General features: G+C 45.2%; 2 protein-coding genes across 15 annotated transcripts in view; one reads left to right on the forward strand and one right to left on the reverse strand.

Moving 5' to 3' along the window:
* The window catches only part of CTNNA2 (catenin alpha 2), a 1,217,074-nt gene that overhangs the window by 372,853 nt on the left and 828,856 nt on the right, over positions 1–15,365 (reverse strand). The window lies entirely within an intron of this gene.
* On the forward strand, positions 9,924–12,807 carry LRRTM1 (leucine rich repeat transmembrane neuronal 1). 3 transcript variants are annotated; one of them, XM_005662417.4, is made up of 2 exons: positions 9,924–10,674; positions 10,791–12,807. In XM_005662417.4, exon 2 carries the CDS (start codon positions 10,850–10,852, stop codon positions 12,416–12,418), a length of 1,569 nt encoding a protein of 522 aa, XP_005662474.1. In that variant the 5' UTR covers positions 9,924–10,674; positions 10,791–10,849; the 3' UTR covers positions 12,419–12,807. The 3 variants fall into 3 exon arrangements, with proteins under 3 accessions (XP_005662474.1, XP_005662475.1, XP_003125000.1); XM_005662418.4 differs by having other exon boundaries at positions 9,924–10,522; XM_003124952.7 differs by having other exon boundaries at positions 9,924–10,518.

Below are 15,365 nucleotides of genomic sequence, written 5' to 3' on the forward strand. Positions count from 1 at the left end.
TTCTCTAGTTACATGCAGACATTTGAGTGAGCACAGTTAAGCTGGTCCAAACAGATGATCTCCTGACTCAACACAAAGAACTGTGAACTAAATAAAATGATTATAGTTTTAACCACCAGGGTTTTTGTTTGTTTTTTTCATGTAGCCTCTAAAATATGAACTGATACTTAAGAAGGAGCAATAAATTCAAACCAGTTAATAAACTTCACTCCACAAGAATCTATACAAACCCAGCACTGTGCCAGATTGCACTAAGAGGAAAGGGGGCATGTTTACCAGTGCTATGGGGCAATTCCTATACTCTTTATTTACGGCTACTCATATCTGATCATCTTCCATGCCTTTAGAGGTAGATATTGAAAGGTCCTGAAAGCAGGGAAATAACAAGTTTATACTTAGGTTTCATTTTTCCACAAAGGCAAAATTAGCACCATCTGAAAAATTCTATAAAATAAGATATTGAAACATCAAGATGTACCAGAGCCAGAACTTAGTACAGAATGAAATCAGTTCCATTATCCGTGGCTAGGATGAGGAGGTGAGACTAGCTAATACCAAAGAGAAGAACAGTAGTTGTCCAGCTATCCCCATAAATTCTTGGGGCCTGACAGAAAACAGATTTTTGCACCAGGGTCCTGCTGTAGTGTTTAAAATCCAAACGTCAGAATCGCTTCTTGGTACAGTGAGAGCCAAGTTAAAGTCAAACGTACCTGTGGACACCCAAGGAAATAAGTGCTTCCAAAGCTGTTCTGGTTTGGTGTTAACAGATGTCCCAAATAACTGGATGAAACCATGAAAAACAAGATTTCTTGTGATTGAGATTAATAGTGTACTGTGAATCGCAAAGAGCAGCGGAGAGTCTAGTGCATCTCACAAATATTTAAACATTCTTACCTCCTTAGGGTATTTTAAGTAACACCACATTAACCTATTTTCAGACAACAACACCTCTGTGAAAATAATTTGGCTGGCCAGCCACTTAATAAGATACAGGAATGAAAGGCTTGTAAAATCCAGCCCTTAATCTGCATTTCAGAAAGGAGGGAAAGGGAATAAGAACGAAGAATGGATCCAAGGCACCCAGAGCATATTCCCATAGGAATCTTAGTCGGTGTCCCAGGCAGATGAAGAAGAGGGGACCAAGGGTATTTTTATTTATGGTGCGGTGGAGTTTCTCAGGAAAAATGTTGTGGGTGAAACATGGACAATCTTTCAGAAGGACAATCTGGCCTTACACAGGGTAAGTCTTTTTTTTTTTTTTTTGTCTTTTTAGGGCCACACCCATGAGGCTAGGGGTCAAATCAGAGCTACAGCGTGTGCAACCTACACTGCAGCTTATAGTGACTCAGGGTCCTTAAGCCACTGAGCAAAGCCAGGGATAGAACTCGAGTCCTCATGGATACTAGTCAGGGTCCTTATACCTCTGAGCCATGATGGGAACTTCGGCAAAGTCTTAAGAAGTACTCACCGTCTGCATATCAATATCACTTCTAGAATTAATATTTAAAAACACCATTGATCAAATGTACAAGGATCTATATCCTAGTCTGTTCAAATTGCTATAACAAACATACCATGGACTGAGTAGCTCAGACAACAAACATTTCTTTCCCACAGTTATGGAGACTGGGAAGTCTAAAATAGAGGTGCCTCCAGATTTGGTAGATTTGAGAGCCTGATTCCTAGTTCACAGGCATCCCTTCTCACTGTGTCCTTACGTGGCAGAAGGGGCCAAAGAGCTCTCTGGGGTTTATTTCATAAGAGCATGAATTCCATTAGTGACAGTTCCATTCTCATGACCTAATAACCCCTGATGGTCCCACCTCCAAATATCGTCACAATGGGAACTAGGTTTCAATATCTGAATTTTGAGGGCATAAGCATTCAGTTTATAGTCGTATATGTAGGAGGATGTTGAACCCAGTCATTTTATAAAGGCAAACAAACAAACAGAAACAACTTAACTGGTTTAAAAAAAAAAAGGAGAAAGACAAAATAACTAGAATGGTTTGTAGCCACTGAAGATGATCCTATCAATTTATGTTCTTTATTATTATTATTATTATTATTATTATTATTATTTTATTTTTTAGGGCCATACCTGCTGCGTACAGAAGTATGAAAGTTCCCAGGCTAGTGGGCGAATCGGAACTATATAGCTGCCAGCCTACACTGCAGCCACAGCAACACGTAATCCGAACTGTGTCTGTGACTTACACCACAGCTCATGGCAATGCCGGAACAGTAACCCACTGAGTGAGGCCAGGGATTGAACCCACATCCTCATGGATACTAGTTGGATTTGCTACAGCTGAGCCACAGCAGGCTGTATTCTGGATGTGGGAAAATGTCAACGATGAAAAAAAAAATAGTTACGGAGAGTTCCTGTTGTGGCTCATCAGAAACAAGTCTGACTAGTATCCATGAGGATGCAGGTTCAATCCCTGGCCTCTCAGTGGGTTAAGGATCCAGTATAACCATGAGCTTGGTGTAGGTCGCAGATGCAGCTCAGATCTGGCATTGCTGTGGCTGTAGTATAGGCCAGTGGCTAACAGCTCCGATTCTACCCCTAGCCTGGGAACCTCCATATGCCAAGAGTTCAGCCCTAAAAAGACAAAATTAAAAAAAAAAAAGTTACAAAGTAATATTTATAATATTATCATATTTTTAGAAAATAGAAATATATGTGAAGTAAGACAAATTCTAGAATAACATGTACCCAAAACTTAATAGTTTATCTCTGTACGGGTGGTTGAATTTAGGTGACAATGGTCATTTCAAATTTTATCTATTCTTGTTTTTTCCTATTTGTCTTTTTTTTTTTTTTTATTTGTATGGCCACACCGGTATATGTAAGTTCCTGGGCCAGGGGTCAAATCGGAGCTGCAGCTGAAGCCTACACCACAGCCACATCAACGCTGGATCTCAGTTACATTTGTGACCTACACAGTAGCTTGGGGCAACACCAGAGCCTTAACCCACTGAGCAAAGCCAAGGATCAAACCCGAATCCTCATGGACACTATGTTGTTTTTTTAACCAGCTGAGCCACAGTGGGAACTATTATTTGTCATTTTTCTATAATAAAAAAAGTGAAACTTAAACATCTGTGAGAAACACATACAGATTGATAGTGATAAGAAAAACTGAGATGTAATATGAGCTGGGAGATGCCTAAAGCTAGAGTGAACAAGGGCTCTGTACCTACTGCTGTAACAATAGAAAACCAAAGTTTATTAAGAGCCCTACTAAGTGCTAAGTACGGAGCCAGACAGAGACCTTGCATTCTATATGTTTTAAATCGAATAGGATGGAGAAATAATTCAGAAGATTGGAGTTTTTTTCAAATTCTACCACCCATCTTGGGTTATCACTTAATTTTATAATATTAATTATAAAACTAGGACTTTAGTGACACCTGGGTTAAATTTTCAGGTTAGAATTTGTAAGTGCTCCAATAGAATGCTTCTCAAAATTTAATTTTAACCTGGAGCTAATGGTAAAATACAGATTTGATTCACTGGGTCTAAGAAGACACCTGAGCTTCTGCCTTTCTAACATCCTCCAAGGCTGCTAGTCCTAAGCTTATAGTTTTGAGTTGCAAAACTCTAATATACATGATCTCATTGAATTTTCCACAAGAATCCTTTAAGACAGCCATCCTTAGTCCGATTTCATTGATAATGGAGTGACCTGTGCAGGATCGAATAGAAAAAATGGCAAAGCAAGGAACCCCAATGAAAAGTTTTTTAGCCATGCAGAAGTTCCTGAGTCAGGAATCCCACCCACTCCACAGCAGTGACAACACTAGATCCTTAACCGGTAGGGCCACCAGACAACTCCCCAGGTGAAATATTTTTATTCCGAATCTCCACGATGTTTAATGTCCTATTCAGTCCTAAAATGCTATAATTAGAAATGAATGTCACACTCATATAAAGTGAACAGGAGCAGGGTTGGTAGAGGAAGCTGCTAACAGAGTTCAGAAGAATGAGGGATCACATTACACAGGAATCAATTAAGACGTCACGGAGGAAATTTGATATCAACCTTGAAGAATGGCTAGAAAGAAGGTAAGCAAAAATGGAGAGAGTTTGTACAGCAGTCAGGTGCAATATGGTAGGATGGGAGTGCATACCAGTGCAAAGGAAGCTTGTGGAGAGGGGTCTGGGAAAGCAGGGCAGGCTTTTAGAACTAACCAGGTATTTGTTATGAGTCAAAGATAACTCTAAGGTCTTCAGCATTAGAGACTTAGAAGAATATAGCAACCTAAAAATTCAGTACAGCACTGGAAGCCCTTTTTTTAAAAAAGAATTGTACAGAGTTCCCGGGTGGCTTAGCAGCTAAGAATCCAGCATTGTCACTTCTGGGATTTGAGCCACTGTTGTGGTGCAGACTGGATTCTTGGTCCAGGAATTTCTGCTTGCCATGGGTGTGGCAAACAAACAAACAAACAAACAAACAAAAAAACAAAACAGACAATTCATTTAATGGCAACTGATAATCATCAAATTAGCAATGGTTATCTTTAAAAGTTATTACACTAAGCTGTGCTGTTGTTTCTCAAGGTGGATCACATACCTAGATTCATGGACATACCCCACATAAGGTGCATCCTATAAAGCAGAATTGGTTTATTGTCAGCTTTTGTAAAACCAGATCAAGGGAAAACTAGATCTGGGGAACACACACATATTTGTCTGTTTTCCTATTTAGGGCCACACATGTGGCATACAGAAATTCCTAGGCTAGGGGTTGAATTAGAGCTGCAGCTGCCAGCCTGTAGCACAGCCACAGCAACACTGGATCCTTAACCCACTGAGTGGCACCAGGGATCGAACCCTCATCCTCATGATACTAGTTGGGTTCGTTACCACGGAGCCACAACAGGAACTCATTCATGGTTTTAATAGAGGGAATGTTTGGAAGCCCTTTAATAACTTCCTTTCTCTCCCAACAAAGAAATTCCATTTGTCCCTGTCCATTTTCTTCTCCCCTAGGACTAGGACATGATTCTTAACGAATCATGATGTAACCATTTCAGTTCCCCTACTTGTACGTAGCCTTTCCCGAGGCCCGGCCCTTCTGTCAGTGAGCCTACATCTTGAGTCCTTAAACCACTTCATAAATAAACTTTACTTCCTTCCAAGAAGCTTTTTAGCATTGGTCCCATTTGACCTGCCAGCTTTTTTCATTTGTATGTTCTAGAGACATTTACTCTCAAGCACTGTGTGATATATAAATAAAGATTATCAGCAAACTCCCTCAGTGTCTGCTTCTCTTTCCTCCCAAGGAGGACAGCACTGAGTAGTTGTATGTCTGGTTTACCTGTTCGACTTAATTTCATGCATTGAGCAATAGTAGGTATTGCCTTAGTGTTACTCCTATTATTACTTGTTGTAAGAGGAGGATAATGTTTGATGAGAATCATGACCTTCTTTTTTTTTTTGTTTTCTTTTTCTTTTTAGGGTCACACCTGCAGCATATGGAAGTTTCCAGGTTAGGGGGTCACCTCAGAGCTGCAACTGCCAGCCTACATCACAGTCACAGCAACACTGGATATGAGCTGTATTTGCAAACTACACTGCAGCTGGTGGCAAAGCTGGATCCTTAACCCACTGAGCGAGGCCAGGGATCGAACCCGCATCCTCACGAATGCCAGTCAGATTCTAACCTGCTGAACCACAACGGGAACTCCATGACCTTCTTTTTAAACTGTGTTCCTCCTAAGGAGGTATCCTGGGAGAAGCCTTGGAGCCTTCACCGTTTGGTCCCACGTGCATCTTCACAGGCCATCTGTAAAATGCCAGCTGTACGCTGTGTGCCCACAGGGACAACGGAGTTAATTCTCTCCTTTTGAAACTCTAACTCCCACCCCCCTTCCCTCCCTCTAAATGTTTCCTTCTAAAGAAAAGCCATGGCTCACTGCTACTGAAAATTAAAGACAACCACATAAAGATCAAGGTCCAAGCTGGTGCAAAGCAATGGCTGAACATTAAAATCATCACTTCAATTTCTCTTTCCTTGAATACTGCCAAAGTCTACTTGTGGAAAGCCAATCCTCAGAATGCATGCTCATTTCAGACTTTTGTCCCTTGTGCCCTCTTGGTTTACAAACTATTTGGACTCAAATGAACAAACTGGAGGGGGGTCTTCAGTTGAAATGAAAAGGGAGAGGTACAACATATTCCCCAAAAAGCAAAACAAAACTGTATGTGACCTCCCCCCCTCCCGCCCCCCGGCAATATGTCACAACATAAAATGCCAAGAAAAAGCAGGAAGGTTTATTAGGCAAAGGTTACTGTCTAAGGTTTAGGGAGAGGAGGAATTAGTCACCTCTCCCTCCTTCACGCTGTATTTCTGGCCTCTCCACCTGCACCAAGCTCACTTTTCTCTCTCCTCTTAGTTCCCGATTGTGTTTGGGCAATCACATCCGTACTTCATGTACCCAAGTTCCTTCCCATTTGCTGAACTACATTTTCAAGATTCTTATCCTTTCTTAACCCACTTCCCAATCACATGTGGCCTGATAGCTTGAGTTAAGTCTCTTCCTTCCTCCCTCCCTCCCTCTTTTCCTTTCTTTTTCCTTTTTTACAGATGAACCTATGGCATATGGAAGCTCTCAGGCTATGGGTTGAGTCTGCGCTGCAGCTGCCAGCCTACACCACAGCTGTAGAAACTCGGGATCCGAGCCTCATCTGTGACCTACACTGCAGCTAGTGGCAACAACGGATTCTTGACCTACTGAGTGAGGCCAGAGATCAAACTTGCATCCTCACAGAGACTACAATCAGGTTCTAAAGCCCCTGAGCCACAATGGGAACTCCATAGAGGTGGTTTTCTTGATCCCCAGCTCCCAAGGCAGTTCAGCAACACCTGCTCAATCTCTTTCCCCAAAGAAATATGGACAATGTCAAGGGTGTTTGTTGTTGTTGCTTTGGTTTGGTATTTTGCTCTGCCTGTGGTATAAGGAAGTTCCTGGGCCAGGGATTGAACCCACACCACAGCAGGGACCTGAGCCACAGCAGTGACAAGCCTGGATCCTTAAGCCGCTAGGCCACCAGGGGAACTCCTCAAGGGTGTTTTGAAAGTGTGTTAAGCATCTCTAATCAGCATCCAACACTGAAGAGGACATTTACCAACAGATACCTGTGGTTATTCCAGAAAAAGAGATCACTCATATCTACATACAATCATTCAAATTGTAAACCAGGAATCAGATGTTCCTATAAGACATAAGGCAAAGAGATATGAAAGATCAAACATGAGGAAAGGGAGAGAGAACTTTAGGTGAGCTCTTTCCTTTTTTTACTTTTCAGTGTGTTGGCCCCTAAGAGGCATGAAATTAGAACTCACGAAAAACAGCCGTATCAACTTGCTGTGGTGACTCAAAAGTTGTCGTTTCTCGACTCAACTTTGCTGAAACACTTGATTCATGTTGTTCTTATTTAACCTAATTTGCATTGATTTAATCAGGGCTGGTATGCTTTAAATACATAATAAATTGGGATTCTGCAACTTAGATGACTTAGAATAGCTAAATTTCAATAAAGCTCATTTCAATCTGTTAATGTATATGGTTCTGCCAAGGGGTTTAAAGCCGTAGAAAAGATGCAGACTTGCCATGTTAGAAGTGGGAAAGGTTTAACATACCATCCAGATGAAGTGATTTGCAGGATAATAATGTGAAAAGCAATATATATATATATATATATATATATATATATATAAAATATATATATATAAATAATATACACATATATATGTTGGTGTTTTTTAAATTACAGCCTAGACGCATCTTCTACGTCTTAAGTAGCATACTTAGAAGAAAACTCACATATAAATGCAGTGAATTTAATTTTATTCTCTTTCCTTCTTGCCAACACTCAACTCTTTTCTGCCTCTCTGTACCAGCTCTACAAATCAAGTGACATCCAGAGTGGGACCTCTTCTTGCCCATTTGGCAGGCTCTATCACCACTCTGCCAAACTGCTTGCATTAGGAGAATTTTCTTCCTAGCAGCCATAGGGATTGGGTGGCTTGTACTCAAAATACTTGCTGAATGGCTGGCCAATGTTTACCCCTGCCTGCCCCAGCTCCCCAACTCTTTAGAGTTTATGGCTCAATCAGCCAGCCTGCTGTCAAGAATAATTGTCTTGGCAAGAGGGGAAAATACTTGATGGTGAAATTGTTTATCTGTTAAAGTGTTCCGCAGCTCCTCAGAGGTGCCAGGACAAGACCTGCAGGTGCCCTGCCTTAGGCAGGAGGCAAGAGTGGTAGAGAGGCAACCACCAAGAATGGTAAAGGAAGACCACCATTTTGGTGTGAGACAGGGAAAAAAATCCCATTGGTGCCAGTAACGAGCTGTGAGACCTTGGGTTATCACCCAATGTCTCTGTACCTCAGTTTTCTCATGGGCAAAATTAAGGAGGTTGATCTTCTAATGTCTCTTTTAGCTCCTAAGACAAGATGTGATGTTGAGGACGTTTCACATTTGTTTTCTTTCCATTCAAATGATGCATCTCAGAGATGAATGACCAGGGCAGAGCTCAGATAAACACAGAAAGGAATGATTCATGTCCCTGTTCATATGACTTTTCCTGAAAGGTACCACCAGTCTTCGGTGACTTTGATTTCACTGGTAGGTATCTTCAGCTTGGATGTAAGGACCAACCTCGTTACCTGCCCAAGGCCAATCCAACCCAGGAGCTTTGGTAATTCACTTCATTCTTATCAACATGAGTACAGCTATTGATAATGCCCACTTATTTTCAGTTCGTAAGAGACAGAAATGATGGGAATTCAAAAAGAGAAGCTGGAGATCCACATAAACAAAAACATCCTTGAGCATCTTTGTCAAGAAGCTAGGCTTGTCTGCTCACTTCCAGAAGGGTTTCTCTGTCATTTTTTTTTTTTTTTTTTTTTTAACAGATGACCAACAGGTTCCTGACGATAGCAACGTAGACCCTCTCCAGACCAGCTGGAACAAAGACAGAGTTCATCATAAGAAGCTTAAGGAGCCCATCCATAAATGATTGGCAATGGACATAATCAGGCAAATATCTCTCTTCATCCTCAGAAGACACAATGTGGTAACAATCTCAAAGCTTAAGTAGGGGTGAGTGTATGGAAAGAGGTAGGTTTCCTTAGGGTTTAAACTACCCCTTCTCTGCTTATTCTCCCTCACATCATCTTGGAGTGGAGTGTACTGCAGGGCTCTGTAATCACCATGAACAGCAGGTCAGGGTCAGCCCTCCTGGTGTCAGACAGCAGAATCTTTCTTTAATCCACCGGGACCCCACAGACATCTATGGAGACTGGTGAAACCCCGGCGGGATCTCAGGCAAGGAAGACTCCCTGCCACTCTGGCTTTCCTACCGCGGAGACCAGGATGGCTTCCCAAATCTGCTGAGTTTGGAAAGCATTCCCCCATCCGCCACCTAAAAGGGCTGGCCGACTGCAGAACTCCAGTGACCGCAAGGAAAAAAAAAAAAAAATCTTAGCTAAGCCCCCACAATCATTGCTTTCCTGTAGCTTCTCTCAAGTTGCTTTTCTACAGCAAAGGACCAAATGTTGATTTCGCTACAGATTCCTACGTATCTCTTACACGTAGACAGCTTTAAAGGGGGAGGGGAAACATTTCCCAAGGGGAAGGGGGAGCGGGACAGAATATTTCAGTCTCCCACTTGGATATATCTTGTCATTGATGATGCTAGCCCCTATCTCCATCCCCTCTCCCCACCCCCTTTTTCTTTCTTTCTGAAAAATGGACCAAAAAAGCTGAAAGTGTTTTCCATTTTATCAAAGAACATATATTACTTTAGTGCTTCGGGAAAATGTTGGTTTTCTGCCCACCCCTTTTCAATCTGCCCATGTCTGAGGTGCTCCGGGAAGACGCACAATCGTGAGCAGCTTACGACACTCAGTGAGCAGTAGGTGCCTGTGCAAGCTCGCGCCGCACACTGCCTGGCGGAGGGAAGGAGCCCGGGCGCCGCTCCCCGCTCCCCGCTCCCCGCGCCGCCGCCCGCGCCGCCCGCCGCCCGCACCTCCCCGCCGGCCGCAAAGCATGAGCGAGCCCGCTCTCCGCAGCCGCCCCGGGCGCGAATGGCAGGCGGTCTCCGCGGAGTAAAAGGTGGCGCCGGTCAGTGGTCCTTTCCAATGACGGACATTAACCAGACTGTCAAATCCTGGGGAGTCGCGAGCCCCGAGTTTGGAGTTTTTTTCCCCACAACGTCACAGTCCGAACTGCAGAGGGAAAGGACAGCGGCAGGAAGGCGAAGCCCCGGCTCCCGCACGTAGTTGGGAAACTTGCGGGTCCTAGAAGTCGCCTCCCCGCCTCGCCGGCCGCCCTTGCAGCCCCGAGCCGAGCAGCAAAGTGAGACATTGTGCGCCTGCCAGATCCGCCGGCCGCGGACCGGGGCTGCCTCGGAAACACAGAGGGGTCTTCTCTCGCCCTGCATATAATTAGCCTGCACACAAAGGGAGCAGCTGAATGGAGGTTGTCACTCTCTGGAAAAGGGTGGGTAAGACACTTTTTAATTAAATTCTTTCCCGAAGAATTTTTTTTTCCTCCCTTTTCTTTGCTGCAGCATCTAACATGGACCAAATCACCATCTCTTTGATCTTTCCGTGGCTGTGAACTTTCTATGCTGCCCAGCTTTCTGCATGCTTAGAGGTGAACGTGTGGCTTTGGGGAGGGGGGGGTCCTTCTTTATTTCAGTATATTTATTTGATTTTTGCCCTTTTCTCCCCCTCCCCCGCTCCCCTCCCTCGGAATAAAATATGATGTAGATTTCTGACCGAGCGCTTCCAATGGACATTCTCCAGCCTCTCTGGAAAGATTCTCGCTAATGGATTTCCTGCTGCTCGGTCTCTGTCTATACTGGCTGCTGAGGAGGCCCTCGGGGGTGGTCTTGTGTTTGCTGGGGGCCTGCTTTCAGATGCTGCCCGCCGCCCCCAGCGGGTGCCCGCAGCTGTGCCGGTGCGAGGGGCGGCTGCTGTACTGCGAGGCGCTCAACCTCACCGAGGCGCCCCACAACCTGTCCGGCCTGCTGGGCTTGTCCCTGCGTTACAACAGCCTCTCGGAGCTGCGCGCCGGCCAGTTCACGGGGTTAATGCAGCTCACGTGGCTCTATCTGGATCACAATCACATCTGCTCGGTGCAGGGGGACGCCTTTCAGAAACTGCGCCGAGTTAAGGAACTCACACTGAGTTCCAACCAGATCACCCAACTGGCCAACACCACCTTCCGGCCCATGCCCAACCTGCGCAGCGTGGACCTCTCGTACAACAAGCTGCAGGCGCTCGCGCCCGACCTCTTCCACGGGCTGCGGAAGCTCACCACGCTGCACATGCGGGCCAACGCCATCCAGTTCGTGCCCGTGCGCATCTTCCAGGACTGCCGCAGCCTCAAGTTTCTCGACATCGGATACAATCAGCTCAAGAGTCTGGCGCGCAACTCTTTCGCGGGCTTGTTCAAGCTCACCGAGCTGCACCTGGAGCACAACGACTTGGTCAAGGTGAACTTCGCCCACTTCCCGCGCCTCATCTCCCTGCACTCGCTCTGCCTGCGGAGGAACAAGGTGGCCATTGTGGTCAGCTCGCTGGACTGGGTCTGGAACCTGGAGAAAATGGACCTGTCGGGCAACGAGATCGAGTACATGGAGCCCCATGTGTTCGAGACCGTGCCGCACCTGCAGTCTCTGCAGCTGGACTCCAATCGCCTCACCTACATCGAGCCCCGCATTCTCAACTCCTGGAAGTCGCTGACAAGCATCACCCTGGCCGGGAACCTATGGGACTGTGGGCGCAACGTGTGCGCCCTGGCCTCGTGGCTCAACAACTTCCAGGGGCGCTACGATGGCAACTTGCAGTGCGCCAGCCCCGAGTACGCACAGGGCGAGGACGTCCTGGACGCCGTGTACGCCTTCCACCTGTGCGAGGAGGGGGCCGAGCCCACCAGCGGCCACCTGCTCTCGGCCGTCACCAACCGTAGCGACCTGGGGTCCCCCGCCAGCCCGGCCACCACGCTCACTGACGACAGGGAGGGGCAGCTCGACAGCACGCTCGAGCCGGCTACCGTGGCTCTCCCCGGCGGCGAGCACGCCGAGAACGCCGTGCAGATCCACAAGGTGGTCACGGGCACCATGGCCCTCATCTTCTCCTTCCTCATCGTGGTCCTGGTGCTCTATGTCTCCTGGAAGTGTTTCCCTGCCAGCCTCAGGCAGCTCAGACAGTGCTTTGTCACGCAGCGCAGGAAGCAAAAGCAGAAACAGACCATGCATCAGATGGCTGCCATGTCTGCCCAGGAATACTACGTTGATTACAAACCGAACCACATTGAGGGAGCCCTGGTCATCATCAACGAGTATGGCTCGTGTACCTGCCACCAGCAGCCCGCGAGGGAATGCGAGGTGTGATCGCCCCAGTGGCTCTCAACCCGTGCGCTACCAAATACTCCTGGGCAGCCGGGACGGCCCGGCAAGCGCCAGGCTGGGGTCTCCTGTCTGTGCTGATATGCTCCTTGACTGAAACTGTAAGGGGATCTCTCCCAGAGACTTGACATTTTAGCTTTATTGTGTCTTAAAAACAAAACAAAACAAACAAACAAAAAACCGAGATAAAACACAACAAAACCCCACCCCACAATCTTCAGGACAGCCTATCTTAAATTTCATATGAGAACTCCTTCCTCCCTTTGAAGATCTGTCCATATTCAGGAATCTGAGAGTGTAAAAAGGTACCAATCATTGATTTTTTTTTTTTTTTTGTAAACTAAAAGGTTTAAAATAAAATAGCATTTACAGTTTTTACAGACTGGTGTAACCTAAATGAATTGTTACCTGTGTTAAAAGAGAAGCAACAGTTAAAATTTCTGTGTGTGTGTATATGTGTGTGTGTGTGTGTGTGTGAGAGAGAGAGAGAGAGAGAGAGAGAGAGAGAAGGAGAGACAGAGGAGAGAGAGAGGTGGAGTGATCTAGTGGCCAGAGGGGGAAAACCCAGAAATTCAAGAGCAAAGTAGCCAGGCTCATTTTGAAACATTAAGAAGGACACAGCTTTTCAGGTGGATGTAGCCCACATGATTAAGGACTGGGGGAAAAAAAAGACGCTTTATATTATTTGTAGGGGGGACACAGTGCAATCTAGCCACTTGTAAGCAAGTAGAAGGAGGACTGAGCACCCATGCTCAGCCTTTAAGGCAGCAATCATTGCAAATGCTTTTTAAAAGGCAGTGTCAAACAGTTTTTTCCTACGAACAAAAACCATTTTTTTGGTGCTTAATTCAAGCATCTTTCAAATCAGATCAAAATCTCACCCCCGAAATACCCACTGGGTCATTATTTTCCTATGCCTTTGCTTCATCAGACTTAGTAGCATTTGTGCCCTTTTCTATACTCTCCCAAATGAAAGACCCTCAGCTCCTCCTCTTTGTGAACTAAATGAGGGAAATAAGGTAGAATCCAAATGTTTGGTGGTGCAGGCTGGGCTTTTCTGGAGTCGACTGCTAAGACTGCAGCAAGCTTAGGCTCTCAGCAGTGACAGCACACTCCTAGTAACTGTGGGCAACAGTGGGAAAAATCCTACCTCAGGCTGCATGCCTACCTGGGTGCTGCCTGCAGAGGTTGTGATACAGAAGCGGTGGGGGTGGGGTGAGGTGGGGGACATGAGGTTTTGATCCTGTGTTCGAATATTCCTGAACTAGGAAAAATTTGTTGACCCAGGACAGAAAAGCTGCCTCTTCTCAGATTGCCCTCTTGTGTAATGCTTGCTTTCTCTGGGTTGTTTTAGTGTGTTTCTGTGTTGGGGTCAATGGCTGCCCCTTCCCAACCTTAATAGGCTTCCAGGTCCATGGAGACGGAGGATGTTTCTAGAACTAAATTAAAGAGTGGTAGCAGTTGGAGGGTGAAGGGAAACGAAAGAGGGAGGAGAATGCGTGGTGGGTGGGAGGGTTCTTTCACTGACAATTTAAGCAAAAGTATGATTGAAATAAGCTGTCATGAATGACGGCTGGTGAATGAAGGTTGTCCATGTCCAGAAGTCTTTCTCGAACTCAGATGCTCACCCCTCTGAAAGATCCTACAGACTGGCATCTTTTTTCTTTTTTAAGAGAGAAGTCTAAACAGCAGGAAGAGGGATGGGGGGCGGGGGATGTGTTCCACCCTCTCCCTAAATGCAAATGTCTCCAGGCACCTATGGAAAGAGGCAAAATCAGCTGTTTGAAATGCAGAGTGGCATCACCAGGAGGTTTACTTAAGCTGAGGATTGGTAGTAGATTTCTCTTCTGCCTATGGAGAAACCAATATGCCTAAAAATACTACTTCTAAGAGGTTCTTTCAAGAGAAATATTTTGCAAATGTCTCTGAGATGTGAAGCCTTGGGAGAGTTTCTTACACACACACACACACACACTCACAAACCATCACTACCACCACCAGCTCATCCTTCCTGACAAGAAAACTTCATCTTATTTTGTTTATAATTAAAGCATGAGTTTATGACACAAACCATGCATGCAACCCATTTAGACCAGTAATACTCTAGAAGAGAGGTGCTTTGATAACTTTGAGAAGGGGGCTTTGGATTTAGTCTAAGAATGTTCATTTGGAAATGCCATTGTCAACAGCCTATCACTGGGAGGGCAGGGGTTGCAGGAACATCTATAATTAAACCCCAGGAAAGAGATCTCTTCTAGAAGATAACTTAGATTTTCTGGGGGAAAAAAAGTGCAGTTGAAGGATTTAATTCAATCCTTGGATTCCATTGATTTAATCTCCTCATAGGAAAGCTACTGGAATCCAGTGCCCAAAGCTGCTCTGTTCAGTGCACTAAGGGCTGTGTTGGTGTGCTTATGGGGAAAGCCTCCAGAAGCAAAGCCTTTCTGGCAAACATCAGAAGCACAGCTCCACCTTCCCCTTAGAAATATGAATATTGGAAACTGGAGAATTTATCGCCTATCCCTAAGAATCCCTGCCCCCTCTTCTTTTTTAAATGGCCATGAGAAAAAGCAAGAGAATAATGGTGCTTTGTCATATGCTGCTGCCACCCCCACCTCCCATATGACTAAACATCACATATGTAGATCTGAAGTCCATGTAAATCTAAGGAAAGATTTTTATAAGGTGGTGCGATCTGAGATCTGGAGAGCAAATGATGGCCATAGAGAGCTATGTTCTAAGTGTATGTGTGTGTGTGTGTTTGTAGGCAAGCAAATATGTTTTCTACACCAACAGGAATTTAGCACACATCATTTCATGCTCCTGTGCCTCTTGCTTTGGAGAATGGCAGGGAGATGGAGAAAGCAAGAATAAGGGAAATCGGTAGTTTTAACTAAGATTTTATGACACTTGAAATCTTTTCTTTCTTAAA

This window comes from Sus scrofa, chromosome 3 (genome assembly GCF_054392235.1).
Source record: "Sus scrofa isolate SSC_HxYL_T2T_F1_AM1 chromosome 3, Sscrofa_HxYL_maternal_Yorkshire_Landrace_v2.0, whole genome shotgun sequence".
NCBI classification, from domain to species: Eukaryota; Metazoa; Chordata; class Mammalia; order Artiodactyla; family Suidae; genus Sus; species Sus scrofa.

Excerpts from the sequence above, each read along its gene's own strand:
- LRRTM1 (XM_005662417.4), top strand. The coding sequence starts at position 10,850 with ATGGATTTCCTGCTGCTCGGTCTCTGTCTATACTGGCTGCTGAGGAGG.